The sequence below is a fragment of the Dipteris shenzhenensis genome, chromosome 22 (assembly GCF_047967505.1).
Source record: "Dipteris shenzhenensis isolate YYH24624 ecotype China chromosome 22, Dip_SZ_1.0, whole genome shotgun sequence".
In the NCBI taxonomy this organism is placed as follows: Eukaryota; Viridiplantae; Streptophyta; class Polypodiopsida; order Gleicheniales; family Dipteridaceae; genus Dipteris; species Dipteris shenzhenensis.
The window spans coordinates 54,158,083-54,182,483 of record NC_141617.1 but is presented as its reverse complement, the minus strand read 5'-3'; the positions used below and the strand labels follow the sequence as shown (position 1 = coordinate 54,182,483).

Genomic DNA, 24,401 nt, shown 5'->3' with positions numbered 1-24,401 from the left:
GAAAGAAAGAAACTCGATTAAAGTCTTCGGAAGACCGATGGGTCTATGAGACTCTGAAAATCTTGATACAACAAGCTGTGGTAGTGGAGCTACTAAACGAGCATCCGTACCAATGCAAAATGCAAAAATGCAAAATGGCAGTACTAAGTCCTAAGTACAACATCGTCATGTCGATGGTCGACTATATATCAATCTCAGCATCGTCATCAATATCATCATCATCATGGGCAGCAGCAAGATATCAGGATGGATGAGACAGTGGAGGCATGAAGTCGGCAATAGAGTGCTGTCGGCCACTCAGAGGTGCGGTCCTGGCATGTCTCCTGGTCATAGCTCTGCGTCTGACAAGGGCTACTGTGACCCCTGTCGGTCGGGCTCCGACTCTAAACAAGGAGGGGATGTCCCCAAGTGTGATTTGTGTGTCAACCCTCTGTCTGAGCTGTCGGGTCACAGGCTCCAGGTGACGGTCATGTTGAGGCCTCGTCTCGTGGGGGTCCATGTGATCTAGAACTCCGTGATAGAGCTCTGAGAGGGATTAGCTGAGGAAGAAGTCTGCTTCGGTCTCCATGCTCGGAGTATCCACTCACGGTGTCTAAGTGCCTCATGAATGAAACTTGCCAAACACCGCTAGTCTGGGTAGGAGAGGAAACATGCCAAAATCCCATAACTATCTGTGAAGAGGCAGTGGAAACGCCCTCGGATCTCTTAGTACACATGACACCTGAAGATGAAATGCTCCTCTGTCTTAACCTCCTGCATGTCACATAGTGTGCATATGCGCCTCTCTGGATAGTCGTATTGCTCTGCCGCTCTTGATGCGAAGTCTGTGTGAAGAGACCCGGAACTGCCCACGAGAGATCCTCAGCGAGTGGGGTAGGTGAATCTGCGTGTATCCTTGTGGGTCAATGAAACCCTCCGCTGTGATGTGTAAGAAGTGATCTTTGTAGAAGCTAAGCTTCACTGGGAGTTCACTTGGTCCTAACCAGGTCCGAAATGTGTGTAGCTGTAGTAGATCCTCACGGATAACCTGGTTGACCTCGTGTGATAAGAGGGGAGAAAACGGAGCATCCATGCTGTACTGAAAGGAAGGTAGTCTATCCATGTGGAGCCCCAATCCTGTGTACAAGCATACCAGCACCTCTGGTCTCCTCCTGCTGCAAGTGCCATAGAAGAGGATAGAGCTATCCATGGTAGCCTGCTACGCCCCGAGGTATAATCCCCATATTCCCTAACTCGGTACAGACACGTGATGACCTGAAATGCAGCATCTAGCTGTGAAGGGGGTGACCCAAACTCAGCCTGAATGATCTGGTGAGGAACGGTGACTTACCATGAATCATCCGTGATAACATGAGAACCTGTAGCCGCTCCACACGGGCCCACTCTGTATCAGACAAGTCTGGCCTCCAACAAGGGCTGCCGTACATTCCCGTTGGGCGAACCAAGGAGTCAAAAAGCAACCCCTTGGTGCGTGGATCCTGAAAGTACGAGCGGAAGCACTGCCTCTCTAGTCTGGCCAATGAAGCATACCCTCTACTCAAGCGTGCCTGCATCGCGGGTCTCATAGTGAAGTTGGGTCCGGAGAAGATAACCCCAAGATAAGTGTATGGTGAAACTATCTCAGCAGATGACCGCTCCTCTCGCATGATGGCTCGAGATGTATTGAAGATCATGACCTTGGTTTTACCTAGGTTGACCTTCAAATCATGAGACTCACAAAAGGACTGTAGTGCGTCTAGGTGTCTCTGAAGCCCCTCTGTTGAGGAAGACAAGAGAGCCACGTCATCTGCGTAGAGCAAAATCTGGATTAGCGTGCCCGCAAGAGAGCAACCTACACCCCCCTGTGTCTGCATCACTGTGTCAAGCTCGTCAATGTAGAGGCCAAGCAAGGTAGGCGACAAAGGACACCCTTGTTTGACCCCGATGGTGCTCATGATCTCGTCTTTCCTCCCGATCTTGCCCGAACTCTGCCTGAAACTCTCTCGTAAAGTGCCATGACAACCCAAATAATCTCCTGGTCATAACCCAAGTCCTGTAGGCGTCGTATGAGGCAGGCTCTCGGAACTGTGTCAAATGCCTTGCGGAAATCCACAAAGCAACAATAAACCCTTTGCTTCCGTGACCTCGCCGCCTCGATGATACATCTGAGCGTGAGAATGTGGTCCATGGTTCCATGATCACGCCGAAATCCGGCCTGTCCTGCTGCTGTAAGTCCTCGACACTCTGCAAGTCTGCTAACCTCGGAGTCAAGTACTAATGCATAAATCTTGGACATGATGTGTCCTATCATAATGGTCCTGTAGTTCTCCGGGCTCATGGGATCCCTTGCCTTGTGGATGGGTGAGATAGTGTTAATGGTCCAAGTGTGTGGAAATCTCAAACAAACAGCTTCATTAAAAAGCTTTGCGAAGATCGGGGCTAGGAGGTTAATCCCATATGCAATGAACTCAGTGCATAGCCCCTCATGATCCTTCACTCGGCCATTATGAAGTTTCATTATGGCATCCTCTACCCCTCCTCTAGTGAAGAGGGTGCAGGATGTGAGACGAGGCATGTGTGAGAGGTTAGGGACTGGCTGATTTGGGATGTCATAAAGTGTGCGTGCATAATCAAACCAGATGTGAGTGTCAGTGAGTGGCGGAGGGGACCGTCCTTCTAGAAATCTCCGTCGGAAGTCCTTAGAGTTGTTACTAAACAAAATGTTCAGTAGCTCCTTCTCGTTCCGACGAACGAAGTCTAGTTTCTTCCTCCGTACCAGTCTACGGTATTTGCGTAGCGTATCTGGTGCGCTCGGAAGATTGTTTTTGGTTTCGAATTTGAGTTGGCGGTGTAAAGCCTTACACTCATTATTGTACCAACTATTACAGGGTACGGTTCCAGGGGGTGGTGGGCGGGTGGAGCGGGTGGTGTGGGAGAAAGCGTGAATGGAGCCTCGTGTAGTGAGTGTGTGACAAGGGCAGCACGATCCTCTAAAAGGGGTATGAAGTCAATATAAGCGAGAAGTATGTATAGACGGCCAGAGTAAGAAGGTGAGTGATCCTGAGCAAAGCGTATATCATGGTAGGTGGAGTAAGCACTGAGTGGGGTGGAAGGTGCTATGCGAAGGGAGGTGGAGATGCTAAAGAAAAGGTATGTATGATCAGCCCCTGGGGGGAGAGTTGCTACAGTTAAGTCAGTAATGCGAGATGTGAAGACAGGGGATCCCATGATGTAATCAACAACACTGGAACCCCCCCCATGTGGAAAGCATGTGAAACCACCTAAAGCGGGCCATGTGTCAAGACCATTATAGATAATGAGATCATGTATCTTGCTGAGGTCTAGTAGGGCTTGCCCATTAGATGAGAATGGACCTCGCCTGTCAGCCGAAACCCGTAGCATACCTGCCTCCTCAAGGTCAATATTTGGCAGTAGAGTGGAATCATCTCTGAAATCAAGAAGTGGTACCTGACCGGCCCTTGTCCTCGCGTTGAAGTCCCCCACTAGGAGGACTTCTCCGCGGCTAGAGAAGTCAACGATGGACTGATAAAGGGCAGCAAATGGGGATGTCTCATCATCACCTCGGATATCTCTAGCAAAGTGGGAGGTCTCAGGGGGGAAGTAGCCAACTGCGACAAACAGATCCCGGCTGTCCATGTGTTGAATCTGGATCCAAAGAAATCTGGAATGTGTATCTCTCTGCTCTACTGAAATGGTCCCCTGAAGTGTGGATCTGAAAAGGACTGCAACTCCACTTGAACCTCGAACTCCTCTTGTAACCCTCGTCTCATCTCTGTAGGCAGACTCCCATGTATATCCGTTGACTATTGGAAGAGGGTGCTTTGGACTGTGATGTGTCTCTGTATAAAAGACTATGTCGTGGCCTGTATAGGATTCCGAGAAGTTCCTTGGTTCTGACCATAAGGTACCATTACAGTTCCAAATAGTGCGGTCTCGGATATCTGAGTCTCATAGACCCTGCTTCCCTATGTAGGGGAGGGGGCAGGTGCCCTACGGGGGCTTGTAAGAAGTCGTCCCTCTCGTACCATTGCCCACTTCCCCTCCTTCCGGGCCTGATCGGGCCTGATCCCGCTGCTGCAGCAAAGACTGCCTCTCCTCAACCTGTAGAGGTGTGAGGTCCTCATCCATAGAGATCGCTGGCTGATCTCAAAGGACTGACCTGTGTCATAGAGCTGAAAGTCGTGCCTGAGGGTCATGGAACCGTATGATCAGGGGTTGCTCTCGGTTGGGATCTCTCCCCACCCGCCATGCCCTCTCTATCCTGTGCTCAGCCACACCCAAGGTAGTGGCCACGAACGTAGTCGCATCTACCATCGGTGTAGCCTCCGTGCATGGGATCCCGCGTACTCTAATGTTGAGAGCCTTACTGGCTCTCTGCTGCTGCTCCATGAGAGTAGCCGAAACGGTTACCCTTGCGGGTTCCCGTTTGGCCACGTCAACCCATCTGGAAGTCTCCTCAATAGCAGATTGCATGCTTGCAATTTGTGCCTCAACCACCGGGGTACTCCCTGGGACAGTGTGTATGGCTGTGACCTCCTGTTGGAGTTGCATGATATCATATCTGAGTCCCTGAATAAGACCCGCTTGCTCCCGAATGGCCCTAGCTTGCTCCTGTATGATGCGGCTGTATGATGCGGCTCTGCTCCTGGTTGAAGTGGACCTGCTCCCATGCGAAGCGAGTCAGCTCCATCTCACGCTCACGGAAACTATGTATCTCCATGAGCAAGGTCTCACGGGCCTCTGGTGTATGAGCCCACCCATGTCCATGTTGAAACTGTGGTGACTATGGCATGAAAGTGTGGTATTGAGTCCGGAAACTGGACGGTGACTGGGTGAACTGGGTGAGGAACGGAGATGATAGTGGAATGGATGAGGCAGTCCCAACGGGGTGTGGGAGCATGGGCTGACTGAGAGGGAGAGGGGAGAGTGAAGTGTAATGCGGAACAGTGTATGACACCTCCGAAGTAGGGGTCATAAGCGGTGCGAGAGCTGTAATAGGAGAGGAGGGGAAGGGAACAACAACCAGCGCCATGGGCATGAGTATGTCACTGATAGTAGATGTAGAGGGAGCTGAGATTGGAACTGGAGCTGAGCCTGAAGCGGGGGCTGAATTCGAAGTAGAGATAGAGATAGAGGGAGCTGAGGCTGGAGCTGAAACCGAAACTGAAACTGTAGCGGGAGCTGAGGTTGAGGTAGAGATAGAGGCTGAAGAAGCTGAGGTGGGTTCTCCCTTTGCCTTGCTGTCTACCCCGAGTCCACTTCGGTTGTAACGTGTGTTCACATCCTCCAATTTCAGTTGTGTCGTTTGCTTTTTTTTTGTTGTTGTTGTCGTCTTTCTTGGCTTTGTCCCCCATTTCTCTTGGACCTTTTTTTTTTGTTTTTTTTTTGGTGCAGGTCTTAGCGTCCGACCAGGAGTGGGAGCACCGGCTCCCTTCCCATAATGGGAGGCACGTCTAGTGCGAGGTGGAAGCGTGAGGTGGAGAAGGAGAGGCTAAGATGGCGATGAGGTTTTTTTTTTTGGGTAATTAAAAAAAAAAAAGGGGGAGGTGGCGAAGGTGGCGAGGGGCTGAAGCAAGAGCGGGAGGAGCAGAGAGGGGGGTGGCTAGGTAGGCTAAGCGTAGGGAGGGGGGTAGGGGGCGTAGGGCGTAGGCGTAGGATGAGCGTAGGCATGGGGGTTGTGCTGAGTGTAGGGCATAGGCGTAGGGGTAGGCTGAGCAGAGTAGGCTGACTGAAGGGGTAGGTTGAGCAGGGTGCGTAGAGCGTAGGCTGAGCGGGGTATGAGTGTAGGCTGAGCGAGGAAGGGGGTGGCTAGGTAGGCTGAGCATAGGGAGTGTAGGAGGCGTAGGGAGAGGCTGAGCGTAGGGAGCGGGAGACCTCACGGGTCTATGTCATGTAGAGAAGGGGGTAGGGACAGATTTGGAGAAAGGGGGGATAGAGGAGCAGAAGGGAGAGAGAGAGAGAGAGGGGAAGAGGGAGAGGAAGGGTAGGAGAGAGAGAATGAGGTAGGAAAGAGAGGGAGAGATTGAGAGGGAGTAGGGAAGAGAGAGAGAGAGTGAGTGAGCGTAGGCAGGAAGGAGGAAGGGAGAGTAGATAGGATTAGATGTCACATCAAAAAGTCCCCAAGTAAATGAGAGGATGGCTTATATAGTACCCCCTTAGCTATTTAGACCCCTCTATCTAGCAAACACCCCACATACTAATTATCATAACCCCCACTAACTTGCCCCACTTTTGGCCTACATTACACAGAGCCTTGGAAGCTCCTCTTACAGCGAGGGCTTCTAAGGAACACCCCACGCATTGGGGGACAGTGGCAGCCTTCACATAGACGGATCTTCTCAGATTTCCCCTTATGGGGAAGGGCTCCCCCCTGATGAGGAGCCTTCACATGGTCTGGCAGAGACTGGCAGGGGGATTCATTCGTGCTTCACCCAGATGCAGAGAGGAGTTTGAGCGCCAGCCCCTTCTGTGGCACCCAGAGATCAGAGATCAGGAGGGAGGTATGCTCGGACAAGGGACTCACATTGGTTGGGCACAGTGGGATAGTGGTCCAGCAGGGTCCTTTGGCCTTTGGAGCAGATTACCTATGGAGGCAGAGGCGAGGTTTGACGCCCTAGCGCATCTGTGAGGGGCAGGGCAGCAGATGGGCGAGATTGACTTAGCCATTCCTGAGTCCTTGTGGGAAGGACTTCAGGTTTGGAGAGACAGCAGATGGTTGGGGCAGTTTTCCCGTACTGGTGTTTCCTTGAGGATGTTGATGCAGTGCTGCAGCACGCACCCTGGCTTCTTCCGTGTAGGACCTGGAGGCCTACTTCAGCCACTCATTGAGAGAGACCCCGAGATGGATGGGAGTCTTGATGGGATTCACTGGCAGAGGATCAGAGTGGTAGGACGTTTGGGGAAGCAGTGGCATATTGACTCTCCTAGTATCTCAGAGTAGGACACCTCTAGATGGCGCCTTTGGCTGTGCGAGGGTAGACCCCTGAGGGAGGTCCAGTGGGATCCGGGAGAGTGGTTCTGGTCCTCCAGGGGCGGCCTAGTTTAGCCGGTAGATGAGGTGCCCTTCTTTTCCTACACCACACGGATTGGCAGGAGGCTTCAGATGGACTCGTCGAGGTGGACCCCCTCGAGGGAGAGACATTGGGTGACCCAGAGAGTGCCCCAGGATGTTCGTTGCAGGGTTTAGACGCAGTTGTGGTCTAGCTTGCGGTTGAGGAAGATCTCATACTTCTTCTGGCTGGTTGCCCACGGAGGCTTGCCCATCGGACCGTGGTTGGAGTAGATGCGAGTGGAGGGGCAGTGCCATTGTTGCTCCGATGGTGTCCTAGAGACCATCCCGCATTGCTTGTGGAGCTGTCGTAGCACAACGAGGATCTGGATGGGAGCCCTTAGGATCATGACACGTATGCAGAGTCTTCATAGAGACTACACCTGGGGGATGGTGGCTTGGCTGACAGAGGGAGGACATACGTTTCAGATTGATGAGATCTCCCCAGCCTACCGGATACAGGGTTAGAGCATCCAGAGGATTGCACTCCACGAGGCAGTCCCTCCTGACAGCCTAGCTGCTCCTCCTTGTAGGGAGGACAGTGTTTGGGAGGTGGTAGCCAGCATCACGGCTTGGAACATTTGGGTGGCTCGCTGCAGTCTTGTGATGGGTGAGCACCCGGTTCCACCCTTGGCTACCCTAGTTGCCATCTGGCAGGATATCATTAACACTCTACGGTCCACCTAGGAGCGTGGGTCTCTAGGCTCCAAGGCAACTATCAAGAGGCATGCTCGTTTCTGCAAGGCTTGGCCTGTAGGAGTTTTCTACATCTTCACTCCGTGAGGGATTCGCAGGCTGTATAGTCCACCCACTTGATTGTTAGCCCCAGTTCGAGAGATCCCCTAGGCAGTGAGCTGGGTTTCTTTGGAACAAGCCGGTTTCTTTCAGCCTTTTCTGGTTTTTCTCCATAGTCAGCACCTTCAGGGATGCTGTCTTGTATGAAATCTTTCAAGCATTAATAGAAGGTTCCTTTCTTTGAAAAAAAATAAAAATAAAAAAATAAGATAATGGAAAGGCTTTCATTCATTCATCATCATAGATGTGACAAGTGAAGTGCAAGCCTTTATAGAATATGCACAACACATTCTAGTACCAAATGCATATGGGATAACTCCCAAGGTGACTTGTGGCACTCACACATAGAACCACTACTAGAACTCCTAGAAATCACACCAACACACTCTCTTGGGCTATGATTTCTCCAACACATATGCAAGCAAGTAAATAGTGAATGCTCATGGGAGAGATGTAGAACCAGCATTATATATATTTCTGTCCAAGAGATGGACATGATACAAAAACAAGTTCAAAGGCCACCAAGATGTGCACCCCCATACAAACAAAATATTGTGTTCTCCTACCTCCATGACACTTCTAGAACACTCAGCCTGTGTGCTCCGTAGAGCTTGGGTTGGCCTCATTATTGTGCCCGCAAACATACCTTCACACTGCCTGCCCCCCGGACAGCCAAAACACAAGGTAGTGCTTGCCCCTTTGATCCGTACTCCTTGCTTCCCTGTAAGACAGCCAAGGGTGAAGTCTCCTGTGAGCTCTTTGTCTACTGCAGCTCTTGCTCATGGATAGATTCTTTAGGCTGGCTGCCTGCTGCTCCAATCTGCTCCCAAAATGGTCTTCCAATGGATGGATTATGAGCCCTGGAGGGTGTTGGTAACCTAGAAGCAATTGCATGCAATATATTTCACGTGAGCAGAGTCGAAAGAAGACAATCAGAGAACTCGTATAAAAGATGGCAACCTTTATTCGATCACACACGCTGAAATTCACGACTTTAAGACCTAGAAACCTCCACGCATCCCTACGCGGCTTGTTGTCAAGGTTCACAAGAGAATAACACTAACCATAAAGCCACGAAGGCTTGACACTGCATGAAATGGCGACCACACAGGTCGACTAGTGAAAGAGACCACACATGCTCACAAGAAGCTAACACCTCTGTCAAGAACTACACAAGCTCTCATGCACACAACTACTGCAACATGAGCAACTCATGCAATATATGGACTCCACGAACTGCCTGCAAGAACGACGTTCAGGATGCCCACCACCATGTACTCCATATTCGCCTATTAGATCATGTCGCCAGCACTTCCTAGTGTCATGGCTAACCAACCATGATGCCAAGAGTCGCCTTCTGGCTGTAGCTAAGAGATGCTAGCCTCGACTCTCATGGAGGCGAACCTTGACAATAGGGGAGAAAGAAAGAGACGCTCCAGATAACCGCTTGAAGAAGAACACGTAGAGATAGCCATGCATAGAAGCCACCTGTCATTTATCTCCTAGAATCCCCACAAGGTTTACCACTAACCATTTCTAACACCCTCCCATAAACTGAGTGGGAAGTAAAACTGACTTCGACTGCAAACCAAAATACAAGCATAAGCCAAAATTGTTGCCATCTGGGTCGAAACCTTGCCTGTATCAAAAGGCATAATCCTTGTCCAGATCTATCACGGGAGGTCCCTCTTCTGCTACCAGTCTAGCGACATGTTCATCTTCATCCAAGAAGCCGCGGCTTGTTGATGGCGGGCGAACAGCAACAGCAACTTGGTGCCTCAGTCCAAGCCCAAGGCCTTGTGAGGCAAGGCGTAGAGCTGAACCATATAGTGGGAGAAGTCTTCGAATGGAAGAAAGATGAACTTGTGCCAAGGCCTCCCGTAGCTCCGGAGGTGGTGGTAGGCTGTAGCGTTCCCATAAATTGCACTTATTATAGAGCATGGTCAGAATATGAATCTAAATGCCCCTAGGGATCCTAACCTTAATGGAGGATATATAAGGTTGGTTTCTAACTTCAACCTATAGCGCAGCTATGTACGATCACTTTTTTTGTTGTATGGTCCCTCATCCTGTCGTCGTGTGCCTTTGTTGACATATAACATGGTGTTTGAGTCATTGACACCCTCGGCGGCCTGGCTCTTTGTGGTATTTGATCCTATGTGTGAGCATGTGCGTAGGGCTCTAGTAAGAAATGATTCTAGGCCTAGGGCTGTAATAGGGACTGGATGACAAGGTTTGATGTAGACTTGCCATTGCACTCGTTCATGACATCATGTACATGATGCTCTAGATTGCTAAAACAAACATAGTAATAGAAAGCTGACCTACTATTGGTGGTGGGCTTAGATTGCAGATGGAAATCTCATATGATTGACACAAGGCTCTTGTGTAATGTTTTGTATCGGTTGCTAGTGTTGTACTCTGAGGTGGCTTGTACAGGCCCTCCGGGTGATGTGTACCCTTTAACTTTAGGGAGGGTTGCTAAAGGTCCCTTGGCCCTTGGGTTTGGGTCAAGGGAGGATATTCAATCTTGTGAGGATGAAAATGCCCCTCACCCTTGCAAGCTACATGTTGCACGGCTAAAGAGTCCTCTCTATCCTTTTGTGTGCACTCTCTCCCTCTCCCTTGATTGTTTCTACGTGGAGCAAATACATATTCAAGCGAGTGTCATATTTGATCATGTGTATGGATGGTACATGAGTAGTGGTGGAACCAAATACATGAAGAAAAAAGGGAGGAGTATAGCTCTTTCAAATTGGTGGATCTAAAGTCAACTGTTATAGTAGGGGACAATGTTAAAGAAATGATTTTCAGACCAGGGTTGAAGGGCGAAGGTGAGTGGTAGAAGTACAAGAGGGAGAGAGTGAGAGAGAGAGAAGACTCCAAATGTGCGGGTGTGAAGTGATGAGCCACACCACAAACTCTTAAGTTTTATTAGGATTAGGTTTTTCCCCTATGACTGTCTTAAGACATTCATAGGTGTCATATCTTTAATAAAAGGGTGGCAATGTGCCTTTACCCCAACAACCTCCCACCTAAAGGCCAATATGCCTAAAGGGGAGAAAAGAATAAAAATTACAGCAATATACAGTTACTGTATACAAGACCATAAAATAAGAGTGGTCTCATCCTAATCCCATGATGTGGCGGCAATGTGCAAACCGCTCTGTAGGCAAGCTCTTAGTGAGCAAATCTGCAGGATTATCATCAGTATGTACCTTCACAAGCTCAAGTCGCTTGTCTTCTAGTACCTCCCTGATGAAATGATATTTCACATCTATGATGAAAGACCGGATTCTTTGCCAACATGATAGCAGTCTGACTATCACAATGCAAAACTGGCATATCTCCTGTAATGCCCAAATTTCCCACCAGCCGAGTAAGCCATATTGCTTCCTTGCAAGCCTCAGTGGCTGCAACATATTCAGCTTCAGTAGTTGATAGTGCAACGCATTTCTGCAACCGAGACACCCATGATATAGCACCTCCTGCAAATGTGAAAATATAACCGGTAGTAGACTTCCGGTTATCTGCATTCCCTGCATAGTCTGAATCTGTAAAACCATGCACCAATGCATCCTGCCTACCATAGCATATGCACAAGTCTTTGGTACCCTTGAGATACCTCAAGACACCTTTCACTGCTTCCCAGTGCCGCTTGCCTGGATTTGCCATATACCTGCTGATGACTCCCACCGCAAAAGCAATATCCGGACGAGTGGCAACCATGGCATACATCAAAGAACCAACTGCAGATGCATACGGAACCTTGGCCATCTCAGCCTTATCATCATCTGATCTGGGGCTGTCCTTACTGCTGAGTTTTAAATGTGGAGGCAATGGGGTACTAATAGACTTCCCCCCCTCCATTTTAAACCTATGCAGTACTTTGTCAATGTACTCCTTTTGTGACAGAAACAAAAGTCCCTTGGACCTGTCACGAGTAATCCGTATGCCAAGAATATGGTTTGCATCACCCAAGTCTTTCATGTCAAAAGACTTATGCAGTTGTTTCTTTAAAGCACTAATCTCAAGCTGAGATTTACTGGCAATCAGCATGTCATCCACATATCGAATGAGTAGCATCAAACTGCCATCCTTTGCCCGTTTAGTGTACAAGCAATGATCGGTCTCACACCTATGATACCCTTGGGACTGCATGAAGGCATCAAACTTCTTGTACCATTCTCTTGGTGCCTGCTTGAGTCCATACAAGCTTCTTTTGAGCTTACACACAAGCTGCTCTTTCCCTTTAACAGCATATCCCTCTGGCTGACTCATATAGATCTCATCATGTAGATCTCCGTGAAGAAAAGCAGTCTTCACATCCATCTGACATAAATCCATGTCCTCATGAGCAACAAGAGCTAACACTGCTCTCAAAGTAGTCATCTTGACTACAGGGGAAAAGATCTCATCAAAGTCAATGCCCTTCTCCTGCTTAAATCCCTTGGCAACCAATCTGGCCTTATACCTCGGTAAAGCATTTGAATCCACTTTGACTTTGTAAACCCACTTGCATGGCAAAACCTTTCTGCCTGCAGGTAGCTGCACCAAGTCCCATGTATCATTTTGAAGTAGGGAGTCCATTTCTGACTGCATGGCTTTCTCCCACTTCCTTTTCTCTGTTCTTCCCATAGCTTCCTTGAAGCTGGAAGGCTCACCACAATCTGTCAGCATGATAAAATCAGCCACATTATTGGCTCCTGGAACAAACCTGGCAGGAGGCCGTTGTACACGGGTGCTCCTCCTAACAAAATGTTCCGGATTAGGCTGCTGTCCAGCCTGTTCGTCATGCATGACGGGTGGCTGTACCACCATATCTGGTTGTTCTACAGCCCCATCTGCTGGCATATCCAGTGGTGCATCATTGGCAAAATTATCTGGCTGATTTCCAGCCTGTATACCCTCTTGAACAGGGTTATCTGCAGCAGCCTGCTGCTGCATATAAAAGGGCATTCTTTGCTGTCCAACATCATCATAAATAACCCTCTTGTATTCCACAGGTTGCACGGGTTCCTTGTATACACTATCCTCTTTAAAGATGACATCATTGCTGCGTATAATCTTCCGTTTAACGGGATCCCACAACCTGTACCCCATTTCACCTTGGTCACCATAACCCATGAAGATGCATCTGATAGACTTTGGCTCCAGTTTGGTGCGCAGTTCTTTGCGTACATGAGCAAAGCACTCGCAGCCAAATACACGTAAGTGCTTATATGAGGGTGGCTTGCCAGACCACACCTCCTCTGGCACTTTCAACTCCAAAGCCTTGTTTGGCGACCTGTTAATAATGTGAACTGCTGTTTGCACGGCTTCTGCCCAAAAGCCATGGGGCAATGCAGCATAAGACAACATACATCGAACCTTCTCTTGAATAGTTCGATTCATTCGCTCACTTACACCATTTTGAGATGCATTATGAGGGGCTGTGAGTTCCTGTTTGATGCCCTTAGCTTCGCAAAACTGCACAAAAGCATGTGACACATACTCACCCCCATTATCGGATCTGAGGCATTTCAGCCTGCGACCTGTCCGATTCTCAACCTGAGCGACAAACTTCTTGAAAGCATCTAAGGCATCGCTTTTATGCTTCAAGAAATAGACCCACACTCTGCGTGTGGCATCATCAATAAAAGTAATGAAATACTTTGCACCCCCTAGTGATAACTGTGGCATCTCACACAAATCAGTGTGCACTAGATCAAGAGGTGCTCTATTCTGGGGAGTTCTCCTCTTATGAGGAGTCACAGAATGCTTGCCAAATATGCAATGATCACAAGTAGGCAAATCTGAAAAAGAAAGAGACGGCAGATAACCCAAACGTGACAGTTCTTGCATTCCTTTAACAGACATGTGTCCCAACCGGCTATGCCACAATGAAACCTTTGGCAGCTCGGTTATGGCAACAACATGATTACCCACACTGGAAACATAAAGAGGGTACAAGGTATCACTCTTAAAACCCTCAGCCACTACAACCTGGCCATCAGTAATCACCCATTTGGAATCCCCAAATGTGGTGTGGTAACCACTGTCATCCAATAAGCCAGTGCTAATCAGATTTTTCTTGATTTGCGGCACATGGCGAACACCATCAAGCATAAATGTGCGTCCATCAGGGAACACTATCTGTATACTGCCAATCCCTGCAATCTGACATGCATAGTTGTTCCCAAGGTGAACAACTCCATGAGTACCTGTGTAGGAAGTAAACCACTCCCTATGAGGAGTAACATGAAAAGAAGCACCTGAATCCAAGAGCCAGGTGTGCATGTCATGGCCATCAATAACCAAGGTATGTGCAATTACAGCAGAAGAACATAATACCTCATGTCTGTCACTGTCACTGTCCTCTGCTGCAACATTCACTGCATCCAAGTCATCTACCTTGGCCTTGCCTTTGCCTTTACTTCCACTGCCTGCATCCTTTACTTCAGCCTTCTTGGCTTTCTGATCCCGTATAAACTTGAAGCACTTAGACTTCACATGTCCCTTCTTGCCACAATAAAAGCATTCAATATCCTTTTTACCACAGGACTGACTGCGGGATTTAGACTTACTAGCAGATCTCCCCTTCTGCTGAGTCCTGCCTCTTTCCTGTACCTGCAAAGCATTTGAAGGCTTGCTGCCAGCATTATTCTTTCTGCTCATCTCCTCCATAAGGAGAGAGCTCTCCACATCAGCATACATAAGAGTGACATTTGAATTAGACAGGGTGGTCTTGAAAGTGTCCCAACTCTCAGGAAGGGTACACAACAAGAAAGTAGCCTTGAACTCCTCATCAAGGTTCAACCCCTGTGCAATCAGCTGTGTAAAGATGGCATTGAACTCACTCAAGTGTGAGGTCATAGCTGTACCTTCCTTCATGCGAAGATCAACCAGCTTCTTCAACCAATACACCTTACTGGCTGAACTCTTTTGTGCATACAACTCTGCTAGCCTCTGCCATACACCATAAGAGGTCTTTTCAGCCTGAACATTGTACACAAGAGAATCACTGAGAGTAAGCATGATAGCAGCCCTCGCGGACAGATCTAGCTCCTCCCATTCATCATCTGACATCCCAAGATGGCTTGACACCCTTCACCCTTATGGGCTTAGAAATCTTCTTAAGCAGAAGTACATTCAAACACTGTTCTGCCCATAATGCATAATTGTGTGCCCCTTCCAACTTCTTTATGTTCAGAATTGATGATTCACTTCCCCCTGATGCCATATCAGATAGTACCTGACTCCCTGTAAGTCAAGAAAGACTGAATAAAATTCTGAATTTCTCAGAAAAAACCTGCTCTATCAAGAGCCAGGAGCACTCACAATAGTGCTGTTTTTTACTGTCAGAAAATCTGCAGCACAACAGAAAATTTCTCTCCAGTTACTGTACCTTCTGACACACTGTACCGTGCTCAAATAGGCATTAAAAAAAAGTAATTTCAGAATGCTGCAGCTGCTCCACAAGTGCTTTAACAGTGCATCAACAGCTGACAAAGCACAAAACACTGCTGTAAACACTGCTGCACTGCTGTCCTGATCACTTCTCCCACCTCAGATGAGGTATTGCATTGATTTAATATGCATAAACCACTTGGCATATACTGTTTTGATTACCGAAAAAAAAAGAGCTCCAGACACTTCAGCCTGTCACAAAACCTGCAACAGAAAATGGAATAAATCCCAAGCAATTACCCTTCTGCCAAGGGAATAAAATGCATCTGAAGATCTTTGACAGTAACCCAAGTGTTCTCAAGCAAAATCTGGGCAAAAGCCCCTTGATCTGACACTTGTACCAAGTGAAAACAACCTCAACAATGAGGGATAAGGCATACAATGTGCAAATCTCTCTGACAAAATCAACTAACAGTGTAATGCAAATACTGCCCTGTGTAGAAATGACATACACAGATCCCAACGTACAAACACTCAATGAGGAACCTTTTGAGCACTGTCAACGATGGACAGTTAGGGACCGAGTAAACTCGATGCGCCCTGGCCAAGCGTGGCTCAACTGAGGTTCTCTGAGTGTTGCACAAGAAATGTGACCTGCAAGAAAATGTCACCTCCACACTGCGGAAATCGAGACAAATGTGTGCACTCTGGCACCACACTACCTCAAGGCATACAAAGCATCAACTGCCGGGCAAAAGCCCTATGATCTGCTCACCCGTAAACTGAGATTCAAACCCAGTAAAAGCATATATCCTCTGCAAGATCAAGGCATTACCTTCCCAAAACAAAATAACTGTGCAATCAATCACACACTATGGTTCTGGTCACCTCAAGCACGAGGGAGATGAAGGTACTTGCTGTACTTTAAAAAAAACACAGTTTTGAGAACTGAAAAATGATCCTGAATGAAGAGCAGAGTGCTCTTTCTCCTTCTCTTTCTTCCCCAGAGAAAAAAAAAACTGATGTACCTGCTGTACTTTCGTACCTGTGTACCTGTGCAGGGTACAAATGTACCTGCTGTACCTGTGCAGGGTACAGATCCAAGGAGAAATTTCGAAATGTACTCCTCTGACGCAGATCCAAAACAAAAAAGCACCTTCCTATCGAAAATCCCCGACACAGCTCCCTGTCACAGTCCGTACGGCGGCGTCCGTACGGTACGGTCGCCTGTACGGTGTCCGTACGGCTGTACGGACGGCCGTACGTCCGTACGGTACTGTACGGCGCGCGAAATGACGCGCTGCCTGCACCCACGCGTGCGCCTGCTGCCCGCCTGCGAAATGGCGCGCTGCTGCGCCCCCCGCGCTGCCTGCTGCAGCCCGCCCTGCTGCTGCGCTGCTGCTGCGGCACTGCCGCCCTGCTGCTGCCCGCTCTGCCTCGCTGCAGCCCTGCTGGCCACTAGGGCAAAGAGGTAGGGAGTGGGTAGACGGAGTGGAGAGGGAGGGGTAGGCTCTGATACCAGTTGAAGGGCGAAGGTGAGTGGTAGAAGTACAAGAGGGAGAGAGTGAGAGAGAGAGAAGACTCCAAATGTGCGGGTGTGAAGTGATGAGCCACACCACAAACTCTTAAGTTTTATTAGGATTAGGTTTTCCCCCTATGACTGTCTTAAGACAGTCATAGGTGTCATATCTTTAATAAAGGGGTGGCAATGTGCCTTTACCCCAACAAGGGTAAGGCCACAATGTTATCCCTTCTGTTCATGTAGAATAAGGTAGAGCTCAATCATCAACGAGAGAGAGAGAGAGAGAGAGAGAGAAAGAAAGAAAGAAAGATATATTAATGTCCACGGGAGACCTCGTGGGCCTATGGGACAAAGTGCACAGAAAAGCGAACTCATACAAGCCTCAGTGGGCTGAAGCAAAGGGTACGCTAGGACCCTTGCTGAGTACTAATCTATGCTAACAGAATCATAATCATAAACATAATCATAATCATATCATATCATATCAATCAATCTATCCAGGCGCTAGGATGAAACCGAAGCCTGGTACAGTGATGGCTCTTTGGTGGGCTGCGAAAATATCTCGTATCTGTGTGTGTCGAGTTGTCTCGAGCTGTGGCTGGGGGTGCGGTCTCCTCGCTCTCTGGACTCTTTGGGCTATGTCTAGAGTGATCCCTCGTCTCTGTCGGTCTCCTCTGAGGAAAGCTGTGATAGGTTGGACCTCAATAGAGTACTCTGGGGGCTCTTTGTCGCACATGTGGCCTCTACGTCCCTCTCTCGGCGGTACTGTGCCGGCTGCTCATCTAGACTGCTCTCATATCGGCTAGCTCCTCTTCCTCCACTCCACTGTGTCCGGGGGCTGACTCAAATGTATAGAAGTTTGTGACGTGCCGCTGTGCCCGGTCACCCTCTATGTCTTGTAGTGGTCTGACTAACCCCTGCTGCTCTCTGATCTATCGTAGAAGCGCCTCCCTATGTCACCACATCTCCATCAGATAGAGTCCGATACAGACTTGGTCATGGAAATGGATCAGTCGTGACAAAGGACCGAAGTCATTCCCCTCTAGGTAGAGACAGTGGTATCGTCCTCGAATCTCATAGCAGGCTGGGCAAACACAAAGGAAATGCTCCTGTGTCTCAACCGCCCCCAGCGTACATAGCGTCCAGATCCGCTGCTCTCTAGGTATACCCGTTGCTCTCCCTGCCTCAATCCTCAGCTGATGGGATGAAATCCGCATCTGACCAGTGGCAATCCTCAGTGCATGAGATACTCCTCTATCCTCGAGATACTGGGGTCTGATAATGAATCCCTCCTGTGATACTGGCAGGAAGTGGTCGTGATAGAACTGGGTCTTGGTGGGGAGTTCCTGGTCCTCCCCCCAAGTCCGGGATGTGTGAAGCTGGAGGTGGTCTAACCGTATAAAATGGTTGATCTCATCTTGCGGGATCAACTCAGAAGGTGCATCCATGCTGTACTGAAAGGGGGGAAGCCTATCCATCTGGATACTGGCATGGCAAGCCATGTAGATATGCGTGCATACCATGGGTCTACCCCGCTCTATGCGAGTTGTCTGGACGACTCTAGGGCCAATCTCGAAAGTCTCCAATGGGGTAAGTGGATGAAAGTCACTGTCTGAAAGATGGCATCAACCTGGAGAGGTGTCATGGCGAACTCTGCCTGTACTATCTCATGTGGAATTGAGGGCTTACATTGGATCATCTTGGATCCCATCGTCACCTGTAGCCACTCGAAGCTCCTCTAATCTGTCCTCGGAAGATCGCACCCCCAGAAAGGTGCTGCATACATGACAGTCGGTCGCACTAGTGTGTCGAAAAGCCAGCCCTTCGTTGGTGGATTCTGGAAGTGCGCCTAGAAACACTGCCTCTCTAGTCTAGCCAAAGCACTACGACCTCGTGTGAGTCGTGCCTGGGCTGCATGTTTCATCGTGAAGATGGATCATGTGAAGACTGCTCCCAGATATGTGTATGACTGCACTATCTCCATTGGTTCACCAGGATAGGTGAAAGTGAGTCGGTTAGTCATTGGTCGTGAGGTGTTGAAGATCATAACCTTAGTTTTCCCAAGGTTGACCGTCAGATCTCTCTCTCTGCAAAACACCTCTAAGGCCTCCAGATCTCTTTGTAGTCCCTCCGTTGAAGAGGATATGAGGACTATATCATCAGCATGTAACAGTATTTGTATGAGGAGATCCCCTAGTGATGAGCCCTCACCACCTATGCGATCTCATCAATGTAGAGTCCAAAAAGAGAGAGAGAGAGGGGGGGAGAGATAATTCCAGTTTTTGGAAGATTTTGTTTCTTTACTTGCTTGTTTATTTTTGCTTAGTCACCTTCTTCCTTTCTTCTTTATTTCTTGTTTTCTCTCTTCTGTTTATTTGACATATTTCGTAAGCACTGGGTTTTCCCAAGAGACTCTGCGGGTCTTTAGAAACCCAATATAGCTGCTTATGCTTGGGCAGTGATGACGACATAAGTGTTGCTTTGCTTGCTAAGTATGTCCTCCTTTTGTTCTTTATAAAAGTTTTTGTTTCTCTCTTTTCTTCTCTTTCATTTTCTCTTTTATATTTTGTGTAGATTTTTGGTCTTTAGAACAACAAAAAAGCTAGATTTGTATGATTGGACTAATTCTAGTCTTACAAAGGTATCAACATTTAGAAATACTTAGATAAGTATAGGAAACTGGTTACAAAGGGTGTGTTTTGTAATGGTCTCTATTGGATGGTGGTATTCAGTGCTCATGAAAACATAGACTCTAGCAAGTTGTGGCACAAGTGGTTTGGACATCTCTATACGGTTGCTCTATGGGAGATTTATGCCTCTTATTTCATTAGAGATATGTACTTCTAGCATGGTGGGCAAAACAAGCAAGACAATAGTTTCTAAAGACAGCCTATCCAATTGGTTCATTGGCTGTGGTCAAGTTTTGTCAGCCCCAAGTTGTTTGCCTCGGGGTTTGGCCACAGGGGTGTCGGAGGTGGTGGCCTTCACCCCTCAAATGGTGTGTGGAGCACGGTTGATTGAAGGAGGCTCGTGGCTGTGACACATGGATTTGGGGATATGAAATCCCATAGGCACAAGCAACATTGTGAGTTCCTTGCATATAAAGGGCCCTTGGACCCTCCTCAGTCATCCTGCCAGCCTTTTTGGGAGACTGGGGTGGCATGCATGGCTAGGAGGTGAGGGGAGTGGGACCCCCTCGTACTCGGCGCTCCTATGGACACTTGGCAGCCTCTGATTGGCTGCAACACTCTTCCTCTTTTGTGTTTCAACTAGTCTTGAGTTTATCACTTCCTCTTTTGTGTGAATGCGCATAGTGTTTCTCTCATATGAGCAACCTGGCTCAAGGTAAGAGGGGAGGAGGGGTGTGCTGCCTGGCTCTGAGAGATACGCCTGCTGGCTTTTTTGGTACTCAGTGTAAGAACATCCTCCTTTCATTTTCCCTTGTCTGATCGCAAGGATGCCACCTAGTAGAGGCTAGCTTTCTAATGCAAAAGAACAGATTAAATGGGATTTGAACATGGGCAAGAGCCATCCAGCAACACATCTGGATGAGTCTGGAAGGAAAGTGCTTGTTACCAATTTGTAGCTTCTGAATGGGGAGCATGTTTTCCATAGATGATAGTGACTCATGTCTCTCTTAAGCTTAGTGACTCCTGAGTTAAATTAAGTATACAGGATAGTGCTGGTAAGCAACAGGTACATTAGTCTACTCTGCCATCCTACAACAGTGATATAAAAATTTCTGAAGAATCTGGTTGGGGTGACTCATACCTCCTCAGTAGCTCTATAGACTTCCTGAGTTGCCATAGAGGATCCTGGGACCTGGAAGACAGTGCTTATTAGCAAGAACCATATAGGTCTACTCTTGCATCTTACACAATAACACACACAAGATTTGTCAAGGCGCTAGTCAGGGATCACAGGTTAAAAAAAAAGCAATCCAATTCTTCAGAAGGTGACATTGGATTGTGAATGAAAATTATGAGGTAGTAGCTTGTGGAACGGTTGGTATGTTGCAACTAGCAATTGTGTACACATGCGCCCACATGTCACGTGCACCCACGCATGCACGCGTACACACATGTATGTGTGTCAGTGTGTGTTCCCCTCTCTCTAGAGAGAGAGAGAGAGAGAGAGAGAGAGAGAGAGATTCTATTAATGTTCACGGGGGACCAACAGGTCTATGGGACAACAAAAGCCATCTAGTACATCTGCTTAGGGAGGGCACATGGCAGCTCCCAAGGAGTCCAAGAAAGTAACTCGAGTATTTTAGAGTTCCTACATAATAGTCTGAATACATAATCAGCCATACATCAGTTTAAGACTGAGAGTCTTTCAGTTTGGATTTAAACTCTTTAATGATTTCTATGCCTTCATGATATACTGCCCATTTTCCATCCTTCCTAGCAGCCTTGACCTTGCCTAATTCCGCTGTCTTATTCTTCAGTTGAGCTCGTGTCAGCTCCTTACCTATCTATATCTTGGTCCCTTTTAACTTGTAAGATTGTCGAATAAGTTTGACACGTAGATCTCGTGAGTTGAGTGTACTAATAGCATGAACTTTAGAGTGTAGGATACGGGTTGTCTGGCTTCATCTTCATCATCAACATCCTCGTCCTTGTCAACCGTCCAATCAACATTGGGCATGGCCTCTTAACATGCGCTAAAGTGTCACTAAAGGAGTCCTCCTCTTTGTACCATCCTTCAGGGAGTCCCCCAATTCTGATCTCAAAGCATTGTCACGTCTAGCTGCATGTTCATGGATCTCTTCTTGAATATCTGCTTTATGTACCTTTCTGTCAAACTATAGAGTTACCTCCTTTCTAACAGTTTGTACTTTAGTATAAACTAAATCTTTAACCATAGAAACTAGCTCGGGGGTAGGAGGGGAAGGCTTGCAGGACTCTACCACCTCATCAATTACTGCTTACTTGCCCGGTCCTTGAAGAACCTGAATTCTAGCCACTGCATCCGCTAATTGCATCGGTAGATCTCTTACCTCTTGCTGGAGTAAAAAAACCCCTGTTCATGGTGCCCAACGATGGGCTGGTTCAGACCTCCTCGTAGGTGTGTGTGCGCATATGGAGAGGGTGTCATGGCTGCAATTGTGGCATATCGGAGCCTGCTGGCTGAAGCTGTTGGGGTGGAGGGAGACTTCGAAGACGTTTGGGCCAATCCTTGCTGGCCATGTCTGCTGCTACCCCCTTGCCGAGATAAGCCCCCAAACTGGGCTAGGGTTTCAGGCCAGCTTGGGGTTGGGTGGAGGGAGAAAGCCCCCCCCCCCGAGCTTGTACTTGGGTTATGCTGCTACAACAGGGTGGCTACAGGCTGAGGCGGAGGTGAAGCACCAGACGGTGTGGCTACAGACTGAGGTGAAACACTAGATGGGGGGCTAGGGGAGTGGGCTACACAGGAGGCTATGGAGGGCTAAGTAGGGGCTATGTGGGAGGCTACGCAGGGGCTATGGGAGGGTTACGTAGGGGCTACGGGAGGCTGCACAAGGGCTATGTGGGGCTACGTAAGGGCTACGAGAGAGAGGGATGATGAGCTGAGCGTGGACAAGGGACAGCTGACGAGTTGAATGTGAACAATGGGCGGAGGGCTAATGGGCTGACGGAGAGAGAGAGAGAGAGAGAGAGAGAGAGAGAGAGAGAGAGAGATGCATTCCTATGCAGATATTATACGAAAAGATCCAGGAGAATGATATAGAAACCCTTCTTAAAGGATGTAGCTGAGTTGAAGTGGCCTAACTACTATCTAAAGTACTCAGTTAGAGGCAGGAGCCTCAATTGGAGAAACGCAGGAGGGTCAAGAACCTTGTGGGAGGTCTTGCAATCACAAGCATGGCTACAGGATGCGTAAGGTCTGTAGTCAAAGGGACAAGTAATGAGGTCCAGGTCTTGGCCTTGGGAATGCTCAGCTTTCGTCTACTTGCAGCACACGGAGATGAAGATGCCTATGGGACTCACCACGTTCTTGTAGGTCTGTTGGATTAATTGGTTTTATGGGACTAGAGGTGCAGCCTGCAGGTAGCCCTTACATGAAGCGATCTTAGGGGGCCAAATATCTTTACAAAACTAATGGTGGAAATATATATAATGTAGTACTGGGTGAACTGCTTGGTATGGTGTAGAGTTAGCATTCCTTGTTTGCAAGGGCAATAAAGAATTGATGGTTCACCTACTTAGATTTTGTTATTTTAGTCATCATAAGAATAAGTAAACTGCAAGCATAAGAAGGGCGATTGCTTTAAAATTGTGTGTTGTGTGTGGCATGGATGCGAACACTTGTAAAAATGCAAAAGCATGCACATAAGCATGCATACTCTCCACATCACGGCCACCCCCCTGCCCCCAACCAACTCAAACACATGCATTCCTGTGCATATGGCACCCAGGCCCATCTATGTGTCCTAGCACACATGCACGTATAGATTTTCACCCTTTCTCTTGCTTATTGTGATTTGACCATTTTGTATTATAGAGATCAAGAAGGGTTGTTTGTATGTGTAGGCCAAACAACTTCTGGAGGTATCGCACTCTTTCTTCGTGGATGATTCAAGATATAGGTTAGTGCAACAATTTAACAAGCAAAGTGCAGATTTTGAGTTTAATGATGTCTTGAGGGAGTTGGGGCTACCATTGGGTCCTTGATGAATTTGAAATCCTGCTATATTAACTTAAGAGAAAAATGTTTGTAGTGTTACATTTTTCGTTTGATGGTACAAGATGACGCGGTGATGTTGCATCTTGGTTGTGATCCCATAAATTCTTTTAAGATGGCTATTTCTTGAGAACGACCAAATTTAAAAGAATTGCCAACCAACATAGTATGGTTGTTTTGCTTGTATCGCATCCATTTTAGGAATCCACAAAAGATCAAGAATATTCCTTGCCTAAATGCTAACATTTTGCAAGCTTAGCTCTATACAGCTATTGAAAATGGGCTTTTGATGGTTTTGAAAATGCAAGGTTGAAAAAAGAACATGTTTAAACTATGTCGTCTCAATATTACTTCCAATGTCCATATTTAAGGACTTGGGTGTGATGTTGATGACATGTTATGCTGGGGAGAAAAAGTTTGGTGTTTAATATCACATAGGAGACAAATCTCTCTCTCTCTCTCTCTCTCTCTCTCTCTCTCTCCAAGACCTGCCATGTGCACTCCTTGGTTTTCAAGTACTCGGATGTAGTAGTTACTTTTGTTTGTACTTGTCTCATCCTCCAGAAGACATTAATCTCTCTCTCTCTCTCTCTCTCTCTCTCTCTAGCTCTCTCTAGCTACCTACCTGTGTGCGATTAGCTCCTTGTGATGGGATGTGTTAATTCAATACCCTTATTAGATGAGCCTCCTTAGGTCACTAGTGAATGTTAGCACCCTACCCCCCCCCCCCCCCCCCCCCCCCCCTCTCTCTCTCTCTCTCTCTCTCTCTCTCTCTCTCTCATCCTTTAATGACACAAAGGAGGAAATCACGTCCACAAGTAAGAGTTTACTCCTTAAGTGGTCTAGATTATGCTCTTCATTTGTAAGCTGTACTTGAATTTGCACAAACTTTATGCAATGCAATATACATTGGAATGTCGAATCGTACATTAGAAGATGAAAAAGTACTGCAAATCGAGTATGGAATTGGATGACATTGTCATC

General features: G+C 47.8%; 1 protein-coding gene across 1 annotated transcript in view; it reads left to right on the top strand.

The window, feature by feature from the left end:
* Nucleotides 1-23,852, top strand: part of LOC147888299 (ATP synthase F1 complex assembly factor) — a 54,155-nt gene extending 30,303 nt beyond the window's left edge. The window contains exon 5 of the mRNA XM_087393543.1: nt 23,267-23,852. Within this exon, the coding sequence (XP_087249669.1) occupies nt 23,267-23,407 (141 nt within the window). The 3' untranslated portion in view covers nt 23,408-23,852. The remainder of the gene's footprint in view (nt 1-23,266) is intronic.
* The last annotated feature ends 549 nt before the right edge of the window (nt 23,853-24,401 follow it).